Raw genomic sequence first — 21111 nt, forward strand, 5'->3', positions numbered from 1 at the left:
TAACTAAAATAAATAAAATAACTAACGAACTAACTAACTAACAAGCTAAATAACAAAATAACTAAATAAATAAAATAACTAACGAACTAACTAACTAACTAACTAGCTAAATAACAAAATAACTAAATAAATAAATAAATAAATGGCTCAAGAACTGTACCCCCAAATTACTCAACAAATTACAGTTTAAAGTATGTATCGACAATGTGTTGGAGGACGACCACAAGTACAGTCTCTAGGCTAAATAACTAACTACTTATAAATTAAAATGATTAATGTATCATTATGAATAATCAAAGTGACAGTTAGCAGTGAAGGATGAGCTGCCGAAACGTTCTTTTAGTGCTTTATATAATTTACACTGTACCAGCGAATACACCACTCTAATATGTTTCAAATGTATTTTATATATATTTAAACTGTTATTACTATTATATTTGTTTTTTATTCTTATTATTGTAATTATTTATGGTATTATTATTAATTAGAGTAGGTGTCCCTGGCGTACGGGCGGCGTACACTGAGGCTCCCTCGACCAGCATCTGTAAACAAGCCGTGATGGCGTCCCCGATGTTCAAGCCCATTGGGTCTAATTCCGGTGGTGTCTCGGGCGAAGGCGACAATAAGTTTGATGTCTTCTACAAGGACGTTAGTAGTGACTTTGTAGATTATTGTGAGGGGTGTGAAGAGCGGCAGTGAGGGGGTGAGGGGCGGCCCAAGTCGCCAGCCTTGCCTGCCCCCTCACGCGCCGATAATAATACAAGTATATTCTACATAAAATATGCGCGAAAGGTTGAGAATTAACTTGTAATTACAGGTGTGTGGAGACCATAGTATGCACAGGGTCTCTGGCCCTGGATGGGTAGTAAGTGAAGAAGTACGGCCATTTGATGTACAACTTTTATCACAGTTGTGGTGTTCCACATATTACTTATCTCTGAGAAACCTACTCAACTACGCGCGAGTGAATGGTCAATCATCTCAACAATGAACTGTAATTTTTGTTTTATTCGTTGGATAGAGCCCTGTAGGCAGCTCTGGAGGCACTCAACTGGGATGTTGTACAATTTGCTTGCAGGCCTATGGAACACTACATGAATACATTAAAAAAAAAAAGCCCCAAGAGTATTAATTGTATGTCATTGCTAAACTTTCAGCAAACCTAACCTAACCTAATGAAATGTAAGCAAAATTTTTTTCATGTTTTCTGTTTAACGAATGATATATCATAATTTAATTGTTTCTGGAGCTGTGGTTCGATACTACTAGTTTGGTTAAAGGATGAAACAATTATCGCTATTTGTAAAATTCTAGTTATACCTACCTTACCTTATCTTGTGACGATTTCGGAGCTCAATGTTCCCACGGCCCAGTCCCAGACCAGCCTATCATCCTACTCTATAATCTGTTTTAATAAGTTTTGTGACTCCTGTGGCAGTGTCCAAGCTTTCTGTATCAGACATCCACACTACATATGCTGGCTTAACCTTCAATATACACATGAATCTAATTACTACTTATTAAAAGTAAATTGGTGCGCATTCTCAAATGTGGTCTATTTAATGATGTGTGGAACAATCATGCATTTTAAATTTTAGAATAACTTTTGGTTCATCAATCAATTCTGTTATTTTACCAAGTTAGTGCATTTTTGTATAATGGTAATTCTGTACTGTATTATCATATGGATTTTTAAATATCATTGTGATAATTCAATGTGATAATATTGATTTCTAAATATTTTTAAATATTTAAGTATATGTGAGTAAGGGTTTCATGTATTTTGCTTTGTGAAATTATATTTCATAAGCTCCAGGTCTTTAAAATGCATCATTATCCTAGTTCTAATTAGCACATTTAATGTTTGTTTATTGTAATAATTTTTAATGTCGTGGAAGGATTTGGAGTGCACAAGGTAGTCAATTGGTAGTACACTGTGGAGAAATGCCCAACAGGCCACTGGAACATTATCTAACACAGTGCACAGTTACAAACCAATTAAGATTTCAACTTAGATTCAACAGAGCAGAAGAAGTTGTTAAACACATGGGACAAAATCTTACTGAAGCGACCATACGAGTCATAAATACTCATACTCCGCCCAAGTAAAACAAAAACAAGCAACACTTAGTAGGCCAGCCAGAGGCTTAGGGCCCACACAGGAATATCCCTGAAAAAAAAATTGGTAGTATCTCGGTAGTACAGTCGGGTTCATTCTCAATCCACAATTGGGAATCCTAGGTTTGTATCCCTGGCAGGACAGAAATGGTTGGGTGCATTTCCTGTCACCTCTGTTCACCTAGAAGTAAATAGGTGCCCTCAGTTAGTCAATTGTTGTGGGGTTGCATCCTTGAGAGTGTCACTAGTTTGATCTTGGGGGACCACGATTGATATGGGCCTAATGATAAATATAAACAGGTGTGCCAGTCCCTGAAAAATTAATTATTATTATAACTATGAGATTCAGATCGTACCGAAATTTGCTTGAGGCCCCACCATCTCTAATGACCTCTAAGGACAGGAAGCCCTGATGGCCACCATTTCTAGTGGCCATGATGTGGAAAGGAAATCTGTGGCTTGTGCAAAGCCCCCCCTATTTGTACTGGTGAATTTATCGAGTTAGATTCTGAAATTCAGCAGCGTTTTGGCATCTATATCTTCGGCAGGTAGACAAATCCATGGGTTTATAACTGTGTGTGTTATATGTGACTTTTTAATGAAGTGGTCTGGATTAATGCAAAGATGGTATGGATATGTTTAATAAATGGTGATGATAGACTGGTAAGAAGAATGTATTTAAGGGAATTTGAGGATAGAATGAAAATAGATAACACAGAAAGGTGGGCATAGTTTGAGGAAGCAAGGAGCAAGTGTGGATGACACATGGGATATAGTAGGGGACAAAGGTGGGTGATGTGAAACAGAGAATATAGATAGAATATAATAGTCAAAGGTTGTAAGGAAAATGGATAATCAAAAGGTAAGATGAGGAATTTGATAGGAAAGAAAGAAAAGCATACAATTTTTTTTTTACTGACAGGTTAAAGATAGTCAAAGTGGCAGAGAGAGGGGGGGGGAGGGGAGTAATAAAATAATTCACTGTGTCAGGGGACAGGAAGCCAGAGTGTATTCATACACGTTTGGCTTTTATCGAGGCCCCCCCCAAATTACTGACCCTGCCCAGGATGCAACCCCACAGGAAGTTGACTGACTCCTGAGTAACTACTCACTGCTAGGTGAACAGAGGCATTAGGTGAAAGGTAATGTGCCCAATCATTCTGCACCGTCCGAAATTCGAACCCGGAATTATCGATTGTGCATTGAGAACGAACCCGACTGTACTACTGGGACCCTTCCCGGTAAATGAAAGATATGGGCTGATCTGATAACTCCAGCAGAACATGTTTTGGAATGAGTACAGTTAGTGGCAGAAGAACAATATAACAGAGGAGTATTGATAAAGGGGAACTTAGAGAAGCTATAAACAGTTTTAAGGGAAAAAAGTTCCTTTGAGTGAGGTGATGGTGGATACAATGGTAAGTAATTACCTAAGTGTGGTTACAGGATGAGAGTTACGTTCATGGTGTCCTGTCTTCCCAGCACTCTTTGTTATATAACACTGTGTTCTAAAACCACTGAAGGTTTTGGCCTCCACCACCACCACCTTACTTGTTCCAACCGTCTACCACTCCGGTGATGTGCCTGACGAGTGAACAAAGGCCAGTGTGGTATCTATATACATACATGGTAAAAGATAGGAAATATTATGGGAATTATATGGGGCCTTAGTTTAATTAGCATCTCCGTAATGGGCTCATATTGATAGCTTAAGAGAAAGAGAGAGTTAACAAAAAGTTAGCAGTGATACAATCAGATTTCTTCATCCATAGAAGAGAAAGGCATATAAATAACCTAGGAATAATAATGTTGAACTTCATAAAATTCAGTGAGCATAACAAACATACCATAGTCCAGGAAAATGATAGTGAATTATGAGAATGAAATTGAAATTGAAAATTAATAGTAAATTATGAGAATGAGATTGAAATTGAAAATTAAATAAGTTTATTGAGGTGTATACAGTGCAATATAAAATATATTTTACTGTATAGTAATTTATTCCCTATTTTTTCTATATATGATAAACATTTGCTCTGAATTTTTCTAGCTTAAAGAGACAGAGAAGAGAGATTCGGTGTTGACTTCAAAGCAGCAGATTGACCGTCTCTTGCGGCCTGGGGCATCGTATGCCAATCTCAATCCATTTGAAGTGTTGCAGGTCGACCCTAGGACTCCCATCGATGATATCAAGAAAAAATTTAGAAGGGTATGTTTATCAAGATAAAACTTCCTAATTTGCTGTATTTTGTTTTAAAAATAATTTGGGTGATTGAAACAAGTTATGTGGTTAACCAATCATGCACATATTGGGACAAGTTGCAGTAAACAATCACACTTACATTGGAACAAGTGGCACAGTTCAATAAACTGGAACAAATTACAGGGTTTAAACAACCACATACTGGAACAAGTTACAGGGTTAAACACTAACACGGGAACAAGTTACAGGGTTAAACACTAACACTGGAACAAGTTACAGGGTTAAACACTAACACGGGAACAAGTTACAGGGTTAAACACTAACACGGGAACAAGTTACAGGGTTAAACACAAACACTGGAACAAGTTACAGGGTTAAACACAAACACTGGAACAAGTTACAGGGTTAAACACAAACACTGGAACAAGTTACAGGGTTAAACACAAACACTGGAACAAGTTACAGGGTTAAACACTAACACTGGAACAAGTTACAGGGTTAAACACAAACACTGGAACAAGTTACAGGGTTAAACACTAACACTGGAACAAGTTACAGGGTTAAACACAAACACTGGAACAAGTTACAGGGTTAAACACAAACACTGGAACAAGTTACAGGGTTAAACACTAACACTGGAACAAGTTACAGGGTTAAACACTAACACTGGAACAAGTTACAGGGTTAAACACTAACACGGGAACAAGTTACAGGGTTAAACACTAACACTGGAACAAGTTACAGGGTTAAACACTAACACTGGAACAAGTTACAGGGTTAAACACAAACACTGGAACAAGTTACAGGGTTAAACACAAACACTGGAACAAGTTACAGGGTTAAACACAAACACTGGAACAAGTTACAGGGTTAAACACAAACACTGGAACAAGTTACAGGGTTAAACACTAACACTGGAACAAGTTACAGGGTTAAACACTAACACTGGAACAAGTTACAGGGTTAAACACTAACACGGGAACAAGTTACAGGGTTAAACACTAACACGGGAACAAGTTACAGGGTTAAACACTAACACTGGAACAAGTTACAGGGTTAAACACAAACACTGGAACAAGTTACAGGGTTAAACACAAACACTGGAACAAGTTACAGGGTTAAACACTAACACTGGAACAAGTTACAGGGTTAAACACTAACACTGGAACAAGTTACAGGGTTAAACACTAACACTGGAACAAGTTACAGGGTTAAACACTAACACGGGAACAAGTTACAGGGTTAAACACTAACACTGGAACAAGTTACAGGGTTAAACACTAACACTGGAACAAGTTACAGGGTTAAACACTAACACGGGAACAAGTTACAGGTTTAACACTAACACTGGAACAAGTTACAGGGTTAAACACTAACACGGGAACAAGTTACAGGGTTAAACACTAACACTGGAACAAGTTACAGGGTTAAACACTAACACGGGAACAAGTTACAGGGTTAAACACTAACACTGGAACAAGTTACAGGGTTAAACACTAACACGGGAACAAGTTACAGGGTTAAACACTAACACTGGAACAAGTTACAGGGTTAAACACTAACACGGGAACAAGTTACAGGGTTAAACACTAACACTGGAACAAGTTACAGGGTTAAACACTAACACGGGAACAAGTTACAGGGTTAAACACTAACACTGGAACAAGTTACAGGGTTAAACACTAACACGGGAACAAGTTACAGGGTTAAACACTAACACGGGAACAAGTTACAGGGTTAAACACAAACACTGGAACAAGTTACAGGTTTAACAAACATACTGGAACAAGTTACAGGTTTAACTAACATACTGGAACAAGTTACAGGTTTAACTAACATACTGGAACAAGTTACAGGTTTAACAAACATACTGGAACAAGTTACAGGTTTAACTAACATACTGGAACAAGTTACAGGTTTAACATACTGGAACAAGTTACAGGTTTAACTAACATACTGGAACAAGTTACAGGTTTAACAAATATGCTGGAACAAGTTACATGTGACATGCTGGAACAAGTTACAGGTTTTTACATTTTGTCCTATTTTTCATCTCCAAAAAATGAGCATAAACATGTTTTACACATTTTTTTATTTACTGCCGACCCTAGTTAGATATTGTAGTCTCTGGCATACACATAGTGACACGAATCACACACTCAGTGATAGCATCTAGAATTCTCACCTTGTGGGGGTTAAGCCTTGGCTCTTTGGCCCCACCTCTCAACCGTCAATCAACTTGTGTACCAAATTAAACACTTTTTCTTATTTTCAGATGTCTATTCTGGTGCATCCTGATAAGAACCAAGATGACTCAGAGAGAGCTCAAAAGGCATTTGATGGTAAGAAACTAATGATGTATAAAACGGTAAACCCTTTGAGCAACGTTATAAGTTACTGTGGGGTAAATGACAGCTGTCGACCTGTCAGTTTTGTAAGGTTTATCACCATTATGATGGGCAATGACAGACATGCCTCCATTGCCACTCACTCTCAACGTGCTCATCATATTGGTTTATTGCCCCTTATACCCATACAAGATGTTTACTGTGTTCACTCGACTCTTCTACTCCATAATGTAGGTTTATTCCCATCACTAACCTCTCTCTTTTTAAATATTTTAAACAAATTTCTTGTCCAAACCATTGGCAAGTATGGATCTCAATTCATTCTCTAAGCCCAAACATCAAATCTTTGTTTTTTTTTTCCTTGCACTGTAAAATGTCCTGATCTGCTTAATCTTTCCCATGTGCTAGTACCACTTGCATTTAACATCAATGTAATATAATGTATACAGACTTAATATCTAATTATGTTGTGCCTGTTTCTTTTTGTGTGTCTCACTATTGTAAGTTAAGCTTACAGCTGCAAGTACATTAGAAGAGTGTTAAGTGAGTTGAAATGCTTTCTTTTGTGAGGTACCTTAGTAGCTTCCCTTAGCCAGCTGCACTGGACCCAACAAGGGTTCAGACAGACCAGTGGGGCTCTGTGTCACGTCTCGTCTCCCTACAAAATGGAACGGGGAGTTCAGTGGAGAGCAAATCTCAGTTTACCCCTGAGGAAGCTGCTCGCTATGACACACACACAAACACATTCAAACCACTGAAATACCAACCCATTGTCCTAGTAGCACGTCGCATTTTGATGTATACTTTACCCGAGGCCGAAAACTGTCATACTAAAAAATACAGTACTGTACTGTAGTAGCGGCCTGCAAAATTTACAGAATGTCCCGTTTCCTGTTAATGGGTCGTCCGGTAGGTTAGGATAAGACGTTTTAGTATGACAGTTTCTAAACGTTGGAAAGCTTAAAAAAAAAAAAAAAAAAAAAAAGGCTGGAAATCCACTTGTAAATGATTATTGGCTAATCAAACCTTTTCGTGCAAACATAACAGTTATATGAAATTTTCTGACTTTATCAAAGTTTTATTCACCAACTGTTCTGACCAGCATCAGGTGGCAGTGCTACTGAATATAAAGGTGGAAGGAAGTACAGTATACCTGGAGAGGGTTTCGGGAGTTCTACTCCCCGAGCCCGGCCTGAGGCCAGGCTCAACTTATGATAACTTGGTCCAATGGGCTGTTGCTTGGAGCGGCTCGCACACCTACATAACCACTACAGCCCAGTTGGTCCGGCACTTCTTGCAAGAACCTATCCAAGTGCCTCTTGAATACATCCACCTTCATTCCGGCAATATTTCTAATGCTTGCTAAGTGATCACTGTACTGTACTTTACACCCAGCCCATCTACGATCTCAGGTGAGATGAGAACCAAAAGGTGGGAATGAGAGGCTGCTAAGATGCCTCTCAGAAAAGGACATTTTATTCTTCTCAGTGGGATATTCTTCTCTTCTTATAATTACAGAGAGGAAACCTGTTAGACTTATTGAGGTCACCATAGGCCAGCTACTGACTTTTCCCAGGATGCAATCCACAAGAGTTGACTAACTCCTGGGCACTTGTTTACTGCTAGGACAAGAAAGGTTTCAGGTGAAAGGAAACATGCCTAAGCATCTTCATTTTGTGTGGGGATCAAACCCAAGATGTTTTGATGGAGAATATCAGAGTGATGTAAGGTGAGCCAAGGCTCCTCAGTAGTGATAAGGATGGGTTTGGTCTAGCAGATGTCTGGTAACTAGCATCTGGTTAATCCTCTAAAAAACTATTTTCTCTGGTATTGTTAGAGCAATATATCTAAGATAAGCTCAAGGTTGGTTCTGCCATCTGCCAAATAAATGGGAGGGGAGAACCATGGAGTATGGTAGCATAGTATTGGGGATAAGGCAGCGTGCATATTGCAGCAGTTATGTGGAGTCCAGAGATACCATCTTGTGGAAGCAACTGGACCAGAAGTTTTGTAGAGAAATAAATGAACCATGGCACCAAAATAAGGCCACGACGGGAAGTATGGAACTAATTATTTTTGTCTACAAGTAAGATGGAAGCTGGAGACAGAGAAACTTACTCCCATCAGTCATTTATCTGTAGTAGGTTCCAAGAGTTGACTACTCGAGCCCGATCAATGCCATGAGACCCCTCTACCATGCAAGGCCAGGCTGAACAAAAGCCAATACAAAAGTGTTGCCTTTAAATTAAAGATCTTCTAATGACAGACACTCACTATGTAACAATAAAGTGTAATTACAGCAGTTTAAAGACCAAGCTGATCCTTCTGAGTCTTGTCTCTGAGACTCCGTGTCTAGCAGCTGTCAGTGCCCTGTTTGGGCCCAGTCTGGTTGGCTCAAGGGACCTACTGATTGGGCTTCACTCTGAAAATCTGTGTAAAATCTAAACAAATCAATTTTACTTGAGATTTCTCAATAATCAACCCTCAGATTTGTATTGTTGAGGCATATAACCAGGGGACTAGGATATTTTACGGGATCTGGTACGAATACACTGAATGGGTGATACCTCTGCGGCATGGCTCTTTCTAAACTACACTTGGTCTGTGTTGATCTGACCAGAGCAAGGGTGTAGGTATGTATTTCAGGTGTAATGCATATTACGTGCTTAATGAGCTCAAATATTGAGTCAAACATTTTGTTGCTGGTTATAATAAAGCTTACAAAATGAACACCAATATAAAACGAAAGTTTTCAAAGGCTACTGGTAATTTAACTTCGAATGAAAAATGCCAAATTTGTTGGTAATGAAGTGTTGCTAACAGTTGTACCTAGTCAACGAGTGTGTACCTTGTTTGAATCATGGTTTCAAATGTTGTTGAAGCAGTTTGTTGTTTTAGTGTGCTTTACCTTTCAGGTGGTTGTTTCTTGGGTGCTATGGTGATCTTATATCAACAGATCCCTATGCCCCTATGCCTGTATTCAGGGGGCCAAATTCTGGTCCCATCAGTGTGTAGCTGGCGGGGTCTTCTGTGTCTGGTGGCTGTCTTGGCTCGGGTAAATGGTAGCTTGATGTGCTTTTCATCTTTCTCTGTCCCTCTGGGGTCTTGCATCAGTTCCAGTGGTCATGTCCTCTCCATTCTGGTTTAGGTTGACCGTCTGCTGATTCCTGCCACACTTACCTCCCTTTCATTTAAGTTGTTGGTGCCTTTCTTGTTGCCTTCCAGTGTGGCTGTTTCATCTGTGCCATCTGGGTAGTTAACAACCATACCAGAAGGGAAAGGAAGAGATGGTGTGGACAGAGCTAAGGTGGAATTTAACACCTCCAATTCTGGTTCCCTAAACACAAAGCAAACCAACTGTGGGGTCTGCTTTGGGGTCATCCTCCCGGCCACACAATCCAGACCGCTGCAAGCAGGCAAAGCAAACCTGCAAAGCGGTAGGCACCTGATATGTACTAGCTTCATTTGCAGTCAAATAAGTGTCAAATGGGGAGTGCAAACCCTACAGGACTGTTTCATAGGTGTCTTCGACCCAACAGGCCATTGGGGATCGAATGTTGACCTGCAAGGAGCGAAGCTTTTGCTGTACTAATCAGTCCAAATTTGTGGTATTTGTTGTAATTTTTTGTGTTTAATGCCTATTTGCTAATTAGGAGGTTCAGTTTATTCATTCCCTCCTGTTCCCTTGTAGTGTTACTTTCTTATAAAATCTTATTTTACTTCACATCCATCTGTAACTAAATACTTTCAGAATTATTTGTGTTCTCATTTTCCCATCTATATTGTTTTTCTGGAGGAAGATTTGTGACTCCTTGTGACTCCCGGAAGCTATCCCCCTGAGATTGCTTCATTCTAAAAGGTCACACCAGCCTGGTTAGCTCTGTTAGGCTTCCCTCACAGATGCAGCGAGCAGGTGACATTCTGCCACCTTGCCAGAGGAAGCCTCCAGATCTTCAGATCAGCTTTACAGACAACTGGAGGGTTCATGGAAAACAAAGCCACGAAAAATCATCAAACAAGCTACAGCCAATGAGTCACATGGAACAAGGGATTCACTCAAATAATTGTAAGACTTGTTAGTAGCAATTACCACCACCAGGCAGCCTGCCCTGGCTCCCAGCCAAGCTCCCCTAGTCAGCTTTGTTCCTGATGTTGGTGTCTTCACATCGACTTGTTGTGCTTCTGGTCACAGCAATTCATTGACAGGCACCATAGCTTCAAACTAAGTGCCGGCCATCCTTTGACTTGCTTCTCCTGTTGGGGCCATTTGCTTTAATATATTGTTTCCAATTTTAGTATAGCTTCACAAGAATGTTTCGTTTCTGGCTTATTGTGTGGGCTTGGTTCATTGGGCATTTGAGGCTGCATGTGCTCACAGTTTTCTTACCTGTGTGCCTGCTAATGCTGCCCTTGCACATCCAGAGTTACCTTCTCTGTTGTGTTTGGGGGTTTGTTTCTGTAAGGGCAGTCCACTGGGGTGGGGGGCTTACCTTGGGCTGTTCCAAGGTCTTGTTTCCTGTGTTGAGCTCTCGATTAGGGATGTACTTAGGTTGTGTTGGAGCGCACTGTGAGTGTGTGTGTGTGTGTGCTTGTTTACACGGCACGTTGCTGGTGCCAGTGTGCAGCACAGGTAGTTGGGCTGTGGGTGGTTCCTGTTTTCTTTGGGGACTGTACCCAGTACTATAACTGCGGTTATCCTTCAGGCCCTGGGAATTCCCTTTGGTCTCGTTCATGATCCTTTTAGAGTGGCTCGGCAAGCCTGGTCGTGTGTTTTGCGAGTTTGAGGGGTGTTAATTGTCTTTGCTACCTAACAATAATCATTCTTTCTGCCCCTACCATGCTGCCTGTTGGGTCGTTGATGTTTATAACCCTGAGTCCTGTGAGGTTTGTTCTCACGGGGTCTATGCTCTCCTCTCCTCCTGAGCTGTCCTGGTCTCTTGACTATTTTTTTTTTCATTCCTTGCCTTGGTTTATGGTTTCCCCTTTGGCTCATGTTGTTTTTCTTAAGATGCTTTTCCTGTTGGCTCTTGCCTTTGGCTGTTGGGTGGGGAGCTTCAGCCTCTTCTCCAGAGGCATGTTTTTTTTTTTTTTTAAGCTCTAGTGAATGGTTTGTTCATTTGCAGCCATTTGCTTATTTTCTGGCAAAGAATGAGTGTCGGCCTCTGGAGAGGTTCTTTGGTGATCGATGCTTGGTTTGTTCGGCCGGGGGTCTATCATTTGTTGGCCAGTGGTAGCACTTTGCCGCTGCCTTCATACCACCAGTTCTGTTTCGATGGACACCTTTTTGGTTGATCCCATTTCCTTGGTTCCCTGTTCCAAGCCTCTCATTCTCAGGTTGTCTGCAGTGTCATTAAATCTAGCCAACCTGCAGCGTACCATCTGGCCCATGATCGTAAATACTGTACTGTACTCTGCTTTAGCTTCTGCATTCTCTAATATGTTGTGGATTGATGATATTCATGCTTGGGGGTTTGGGCATTGTAACAGGATGCTGGCAGCCTGGTATTTGGTTAATGTTCCTGGGCCCAGTTGGTTGTGTGTGACTTTGGGTTGTGTTGCCCGGCCTAGTTTCTCTCCTTCATCCTAAATGCCCTTCCCCCCCCCCTGGTAAGTCCCTTTCTTGACACTGTGGTTAGTTTAGCTTTAGGGAGCCACAAGAGGCTTCCTCCAGAAACCCCATGTTGAATGTAATGAAACTCCAATTTCTGGTGGAACCTCAGTGTCTTATTGCCCCCCCCCCCCCCAACCCTTCAGGTTTGTCAGTTCGTTGGGTCCAAAACTGATTTGGGAAACCAGCTGAGAGCTGGGCCAGGCCATTTGGTGGTGGTAATTGGTACTGGTGAGTCTTGATCTCATTTGAGTGACTCATTGGCAGGAGTTTGTTAATTTTTTTAGGCTTGGTTTTCTGTGAACCCTCCAGTTGTCTGTAAAGCTTTGCTGACTTTCTGAAGGTTTCCTCTGGGGAGGTGATGGATTGTCACCAGGTCTCTGTGCCTCTGGGAGGAAGGGAAGGGGCCAGGTTCTAAGGCCAGTCCTTGGTAGGCCTAACAGCATTAGCCACGGCGGATGGGACCTTTTGGTATGAAGCAATATCTGGAATATAGCTTCAGGGAGCCTCCGGGGCTCCTCCAGGAATTGGTGTTTAATTACATTCACTGCTGGGGTTTTCTTGAAGTATATATATAGACTTTATTCTTTTAATATTTAATGATTGAGAATGAAAGGGATATTTATGACGACTTATTCAGTACTGTGTTGAGCATGTTTTCAGTCTCTTAGGCCTCTTGTGGCTTTTAAAGAATTTAATTTTATATTTTTATAGATTATAAATTCTGTATAATGTATGTTTATTACAGTTTGCATTTTTAAGAATATTGAATAATAATTGTATTGTTAGACTTCCATAATGAATACCAGGTACTGCACATGTTTCAGAAGTGCTGCCTTCTGATGAAACCTCATCTTGTTCATTTTTATAAATATTTCATAATATTGTTTTGTATTGTGAGATTTGGTAGTATAGGAGACGGGAGATACCCCCGCCCCCTCACGGACTCCAGCACGTAATCGAAGAATATTTTTGTTCACATTCGCTTCATGCTCTCCATTGCTGGGATACAGTACAATAGCTTGTTTTGGTAAGTTTTTATAGGAAATGTGAAGATCGCTTTTATTCACTGCTCAGAGCATAGAAAGATTTGAGTTTTGTAATTATATGACAATTGCAAAGATTAATGTTTTTGTTGAAAAAGTTTGCTTGTCTCGGATTAATATTTTGTCATCAACTACTTGTCCGACTGCAGGACAGAGTATTCCCAGGCATTGTGAGAGCCAGTCTATGCAGCCTGAAATAAACATGGTTTCAGAGGTGTTCTGTATTGTAACTGATGGGACTAAAGGACAAAAGCCGTGTTTGATAACAAAATGAAGGTAGTGGACTGTGCGGCATCATCGCATCAGTCACCAGAAGGCACTTGGGAAGTGTGTGTGAAGATGAGCGATATCAAATGACATCGTGTCAATACAGTAAACCCTCATAAGATGTGAAAAACTTATATCTTTCTTGGAAGAGGTGAACACAGAATTTAGTGACCTGCCACGGCACTCAGAGGTCAGGGAAGCTGAATGCTGGGAAGTGTCTTCAACATTTCTTCTCTCTTAGGAGAGAATTTCTCTACTTCCTCCAGAATGAGGATATCGGCAACACCTCTGCCACCGTCAAGAGCAGCTGCATGACGGAAAGTCCCTTTGCTCCCTGGTGTTCCCGACAGACCCGACTGCTCACCTGAACACTCTTAGCCTCAGTTTTAAGGTAAGCAGCAGAATGTTTCCCAGCTGGTGGTATACATCGAGGCATTTTGCACTTGTCATGTATTGGTGACAGACGACAGCACTGCCGACTTTTTGAGCTTAACACAAGTTAACGGAGACTGTTTCTAGAGAGTTCAGTGAGAGATTTACAGACTATGATTCATTGAAAGCGAATCTTAAACTATTCAAGAACACGTTGGAAAGCGTAGTTGAGAAACAGCGACCGGATCTTCAGCTGGAGTTCTGTGAGCCGCAGTCCAACCCCTCTTTCCTAGCTAAGAAGAATGGGCTTGATGAGCATATTTGGAAGCTATCCTGTGGAGAATAATTTCCCAGCCTAACCTGCAGGACTTTGCTTTCATTATGTGCTTAAATCTGGAAACAGATATATTTGTAATAATATCCTTTATCCAATGAAGCATGTTAGATTGCAGTATTAGAACAGGATGGGGAAGATGCTAGATAAGTGAGTTAAACTTCTTAATAACCTGAGCTTTAACTGGATTCATCAAGAATGTGTGCGTCCAGTTACGAAACCTCAGTCATGGTGGCTTTCTTTACATTTATTGATAGTTTATGAACTCTGAAGTAGTACCTTACCTTGAGGTGTTGTGATATCTCAAAACATTGAGTTTTGAAGCTTATAAACTGTTTAGTAAAAGCAAACAAAGCCGTCATGATTGAGGAATGATGTGCAGACGTCATAAGTGGACATGTAAATGTTTGATGACTTGTTCTAATACTCACTAACATGTAAGAACTAAAACCAGAGTTAAACATATATAAGCTATAGGCTAATATTTAAAAATAAGAAAATGTTCAAATCACAGCATTTAACTCAAGTTTTGTGGCTATATTTGTTATATTACCAACTTACCTTGAGGTTACCTTGAGGTGCTTCCGGGGCTTAGCGTCCCCGCGGCCCGGTCGTCGACCAGGCCTCCTGGTTGCCGGACTGATCAACCAGGCTGTTGGACGCGGCTGCTCGCAGCCTGACGTATGAGTCACAGCCTGGTTGATCAGGTATCCTTTGGAGGGATACCAGCCATTTTTTGGATATTGTTAAAACGAAACATGTGGCCAGTAACATCCAAGGGCTGAAGGCCTATCACTGTGTGGAGGGTTATCCATGCCTCCATAATCTCTTACTTACCAACCAGTAAGTATACTTTAGTCTGAACATTGGTTTGGTGATGGACGTTAGGCCTGACTAATATGTTTCTAGTTGTCCAGTTCGTATATGCTGTATTTTCCCTGCAGCCAAGTGTTTTGGTGGGTTCTGCGTCTTGGGTGGTTTTTCCTCATGTTTAGGGTGATCTAGTTTCCCCTGCTCCCTGTGCCTCTGTCCAGTAGACCAACTTTGGTCTCCGGTCTCAGGTAGGCATTTATGATTCACGAGGGACAGGTGTAACACGTGTGTGTGGGACCTTCCATGGAGTCACTGAGGGGCACGCCAGAAAGTGTTTCATTATATTGAATGATGGAATTTTTCACCTTCATTCTTCTCTCTCCTATTTCCTTTCGTTAATCTTTCTAATTTATATTTTGTCTTGGTTTTCGGTCAACTTTTTACAAAATGTGGATGAGCTTATTGTTCATCTGTGTCTGTGTCATCTTTTACAAAGATGTATTGATTTTCACCTGACAAATTCCTTTATACACACTTTATATTTATACCGTTTGTTTATGCTCTACGTGAAAATTAAAATTAACCGCAAACTTTGTGCTAACTTAATGACTTGCCTGAAACACTAGATGCATTAGTGGCTTTGTGAGAATGAACTAATCACCAAAATCATCACATTAACAATGGGGGATATTAATCACCACTGACAACCTACTATACTCTCTAGTGCAGTGGGTCCTCACTCTAAGGAACCACATTTTAACGCATTCCGGGATGGTTCCAACAGTGTGTGTTTGATGGAAATTGTTCAGTGGAAAAAACAAATGTTCATTTCTCTGAGGATTGCTTGTCCAAGATGCCACCAAGTCTGACCACTGGCATGTATTCATGATAGCATACAAAAGTGTGCCTAAAACTTTAAACAAAGATAAATAAGCATTATTTTACAACCTGTATTATCATATACTAATATTTACAAAAATATGAGGGAAGCCAGAGTGTCAGCTTTTGATGGGTGGGGGAGGGAGTCCATCCCTCTGATGGGTGAGGGAGGGAGTCCATCTTTGATGGGTGAGGGAGAAAGTCCATCCCTCTGATGGGTGGGGGAGGGAGTCCATCTTTGATGGGTGGGGGAGGGAGTCCATCCCTCTGATGGGTGAGGGAGGGAGTCCATCTTTGATGGGTGAGGGAGAAAGTCCATCCCTCTGATGGGTGGGGGAGGGAGTCCATCTTTGATGGGTGGGGGAGGGAGTCCATCTTTGATGGGTGGGGGAGGGAGTCCATCCCTCTGATGGGTGGGGGAGGGAGTCCATCCCTCTGATGGGTGAGGGAGGGTGTCCATCCCTCTGATGGGTGGGGGAGGGAGTCCATCCCTCTGATGGGTGAGGGAGGGTGTCCATCCCTCTGATGGGTGGGGGAGGGAGTCCATCCCTCTGATGGGTGGGGGAGGGAGTCCATCTTTGATGGGTGGGGGAGAAAGTCCATCTTTGATGGGTGGGGGAGGGAGTCCATCTTTGATGGGTGGGGGAGGGAGTCCATCCCTCTGATGGGTGGGGGAGAAAGTCCATCTTTGATGGGTGGGGGAGGGAGTCCATCCCTCTGATGGGTGGGGGAGAAAGTCCATCTTTGATGGGTGGGGGAGGGAGTCCATCCCTCTGATGGGTGGGGGAGAAAGTCCATCTTTGATGGGTGGGGGAGAAAGTCCATCTTTGATGGGTGGGGGAGGGAGTCCATCCCTCTGATGGGTGGGGGAGGGAGTCCATCTCTGATGGGTGGGGGAAGGAGTCCATCTCTCTGATGTGTGGGGAGGGAGTCCATCTCTCTGATGGGTGGGGGAAGGAGTCCATCTCTGATGGGTGGGGGAGGGAGTCCATCTCTGATGGGTGGGAAGGGAGTCCATCCGTCCATCACCGCAGTTTGATGAGAAAGTTCTTAATCATTTAAAAAAAATTATTTCAATAGTTATCATATGTATATACGTTATATATTTTTTCTGACACCAAATTGTTCACCGTTGATCATTGTATCCTGTGCACTGCAGAATACAGTGCTCTACGGGAACAGCAACAGGCTCTACCTGCCTGTTGCTGCGTGAATAAACACCTCCTATTTCATGGGATGGATTACAGACGTTATGTGGAAGGTACCATGCAGATAATTATACCATGTACTGATATTGTTGCATTTTCCTCACCATGTTCTTGGGTACTATCAAGTAGCAATGGAGCTTTCATCTCATCAGTCATCTTTCATTGAGTGTGAAACTACTCCAGAAAATTATTATGAGTGAATTGGACAATTTTGGAGAGGAAATAGATTAGAGAAAGTGTGTTCAGGCAGTTTTTTTGTCTTAACAGCATTACCAACAGTTGAAGTTCTTAGTCTGTTCTTAGTGCAACTTTACATGTAATTGGTACACACCATAGTAGAGACCGCATTATTTGCTAACCTTATGGCCTGGAACAGTTGCTACTAATTTGCTTGCAAGTGTCCAACTACTTAAACTGGTCAGTACAGTGACGCCCTCGCCTGTGTTTGAGTCCCTGTGCTCCAGATGGTTGGGTGCCATTGCTTCCTTCCTGATAATTACCGTACCTTTCCTTCGTCCCTTGCAAGTGCACCAAGTCATACTGGCTTGGTGCTTTCACCTAAATAATACTTTGCTTGTAAGTGTTTCTGATGACAAACCTCTCCAAACCCTAATTACATTACACACAAGAAATATGTCGTATTTATTTTGGAATATGCTATAACTTAAAATTAAAGGGCTCAACTGCCTCAACATAAGCACTATATTTATAGCTGAAATCCTTCTCCTATCTTTTGCATATGTTAAATTTATGAACCCACTTTGAACTGGCCTTGAAGTCATCAATGCCCAAGGTTCATGCCATTCTTTCAGCTGCAGAGTGTAACTGCGCCACCAACAGCTACCCCCCGAACATGATGCCGCGTACACCTCAGGTAAACGCCTCGGAACTTTTACGCCGCTACTCTCTCATTGACAAATTCCATTATCTGTTTCCAATACTTTTCTAGGTTGGCCCCTCAGTAGCTTTCCTAAGGTTAGGTGCTGGTTCCGCTTAGCATGCAGATTGTACCAGGACCCTGAGACTTATGGAGACCTAATCTAGTTTGCTCAATGGGTCAAGAGAAGTGTGGAGTTCAAAAGTCAACCATAAACTGAGGAAAACCATTCAGAAAGTTCATGTGAAGCAAAGCAACCACTGCTTGAAAATAAAAAATGAAATGATGGAAAGAATATCGATGATAATTGCCAAACGGGTGAACAATCTTTTCCCTAACTCATCTGGTTTATTGAGTCTAGCCTGCCATCAATCTCTCATGCCCATGATAGTAGGAAGTGTGCCGCTCTTTCGGCGGTATTCGTGAACATGTCCTTGTCTGATAATGAAGTGTGGGTGTTTTGAAGGTTGAACAGGGTTCTGGCAGTCCAGTATCTGGTGAGGATTCCTGCAATTCAGCGCCCACGTGTGACTTAGAGTTCTCTCTCTCCGTCACGGGTCTCATCTTCGTCGTGTCTCCTGAGGTGCTTCCGTCTCCCTGGTGTGTTATCATGCATTTTCCTCCTCCCAGGGTAGGTAGCTTCAGGGAGCCATAAAGGGGCTCTTCCCCAGAATACCAGCATTGAATGTTAATGAAAGGCCAATTTCTGGTTGAGACTTGGTGGGTCCCCTGATCCCTGGCCTCCCTTCTGGTCATTGGGTGGATGCCTACATTTGCTCTAGAACTGGGAGCTGGGACACTGGCTGGTGTTGAGCTACTCCCCTCTTCCCCCCCCCCCCCTCCCCCCTTCCCCAGAATGAGAGGGAAGGGAGACAAACGAGCTCACGCTAGTTCCGAGAGAAATTGATTTTTTACATACTGTAGTTGAGGGAATTGTTTAGGCGAGTTTTAGGCGGTCTCTCTTGAATCCATTAGTGATTTGTTTTGACTCGATGAATTTCTGGTTGCCTTTCCTGGTGAGGTGGTGAAAATGAATGTCACCACTCCCTGGGGTCTCTGTGAATGGAACCAACTGGTCCCCAGTAGGCCTATAGAAATCCAGGGCTGAGGCAACCTAGTACTGTGGATGACACCATCTCAGCACATAGTAGCTTCAGGGAGTTACCAGGGCTCATTCAGAAAGTGACGTTTCAATACATTCGATGCCATTTTATGTGAGGAGCCCCATCGGCTCCCTGGAGCTATTGAGCTAATATGCGATACATTAGACCAGGGCATTAGTCAATGGAGTTCAGCCTTCCAGAGGCCATGAGCCAGAACCTGGCCCTCTCAGAGAGGCACAGGGAGCAATGGCCCCTGGAAAATCCCTGTGGTTGGGGGTTTCCCCTTATCTGCTATCGACTGGGGTTAGGCACAGGTTGAATTCTCCATAACCGGTGGTTATGGAGCTTTCTGTCTGCCATCGACCGGATCTGGCATCCAGAAAGGTGAGCATTCCATAACAAACCCATATTCTGGTTGAAACTGCTACTGAAAGTCAAATGAGTGGACAGAACTCCTCAATCGACAACGATCAAATGAGCATGATGTCGCCACATGCTGCACCGCCATCTGCTCAGCTCCCCCCTCCGGGAGGGGGAAGGGGGAGCCCCAGACACCTCACGCTGGCTACCCACACCTTCAGTTCTCGGCTGATGTGTTTGGCAAATGGTCGTGTGACTCCAGTTCCTGATTCTTGTGCTTCAGTGCTGTACCTTGTGTCTAGTGCTGTCTTACAGGTGGTGCACTAGCTGGGAGTAATTTTCACTGGTACTTGGGCTGCATGCGCTTAGGGGCTACGTTCCCTAAGTGCCCTGTAAATACCGCCCTTGGGGCTTGGGGCCATCTTCCACAAGTCACCTTGGTATCTACCTCTGCTTGGTCTTTTACTGCTCGGTGATTGGCCGCCCTGAGTGTGCTCGGAGGTTTCATCCTCCCTTGTTTGCCTTGGGGTAAGGGGTAGTTTTCACTGGTAGGGGCACAGGGTACTGCCCATCTTGTTATCATCTATTATAGCGGCCGGCTCTATTCCACCTGGGTGTGTTGTCCTCTTGCAGGGTTTTTCTTTTGTTTTTGTTTTCCTGCCTGGTGAGTAGGGTCTGCCTTTGGTTGGTTGGGCCCCCTGTCTATTTAGGATTATATACATTTCTGTGTTTCATTGTGGTATCCACTGTTAGGTCCCCCATGAGTGGACACGTCCCGGGGGTTCAGCTCTTAGAAGTTTGGTTGGTAGATTTGGGCGCCGGTTTGCAGTACCCTGCCTGGGCTTCCCATAGCGATAACAGTCTAAGGTCCCTGGGAAACCCAGCGGGGCCGCAAGGGGTTCGATGGATGCGACCCCCTGGGTCCCCTCTTGCCTTGTGTGAGTTTGAGGGTTGCTCTGTCCACTTGTCTCAGGGTGACTCTCATCATTTTTGCCTCCATCATGCTGCCTGTTGGGTCAGTGACACCATCGACCCAAAGTCCTGCAAGCACTGTTGCTTGTTAGTGACTCAGTTCACCCAGTCCACTGATGACTTTATACGAGTGCAGGCATCTCAGGCATTGCATGCCAGGTTTAGGCTGCTGCAATATTCTAGGTTGATGGCTGACCCGGAAGCCCCGAGGTTGCCCCGTTTTGGTTATAGGGATCTGGACATGGGAGGGGGGGGGGGGTATTGGTCTCTTCGACCTTGGTTCAGTCCACACCCCCTCGTTCTTCCCCTGTTACAGTGCATTGTGATGTTCCCTCCTCCCCCCGCTTCCGTCTCCAAAGCATCTGAGGGCCTTGGGGTCAGGGTCGGGGCAGGGTTTAGCTGGTTTTGAGACTGGCAGTCTCAGGAGGATGCCCCTTCTGGGGTGACAACAGAGGCATTCGAGTTGGTTCCTCCAGCCGTGACGTCGGGGTCTGACCAGTGGGCTCCTTTCCTTCCTGCTCTTCCGTCTTCCCCGGCTTTTCCTTTCGAGTCCGGGGCTTTGGAGGACGACTCAGCCCCAGGTCCTGGTGTGGAGGTTCCCAG

At 42.9% G+C, this 21111-nt stretch overlaps 1 protein-coding gene across 1 annotated transcript in view; it reads left to right on the plus strand.

Moving 5' to 3' along the window:
• The first annotated feature begins 503 nt into the window (after window positions 1–503).
• LOC123770291 (dnaJ homolog subfamily C member 8) overlaps window positions 504–21111 on the plus strand; it is a 55899-nt gene continuing 35291 nt past the window's right edge. Inside the window, exons 1-3 of the mRNA XM_045762002.2 lie at window positions 504–648; window positions 4169–4327; window positions 6597–6663. Coding sequence (XP_045617958.1) covers window positions 559–648; window positions 4169–4327; window positions 6597–6663 — 316 coding nt within the window. The 5' untranslated portion in view covers window positions 504–558. The remainder of the gene's footprint in view (window positions 649–4168; window positions 4328–6596; window positions 6664–21111) is intronic.

This window comes from Procambarus clarkii, chromosome 14, assembly GCF_040958095.1.
Source record: "Procambarus clarkii isolate CNS0578487 chromosome 14, FALCON_Pclarkii_2.0, whole genome shotgun sequence".
NCBI classification, from domain to species: Eukaryota; Metazoa; Arthropoda; class Malacostraca; order Decapoda; family Cambaridae; genus Procambarus; species Procambarus clarkii.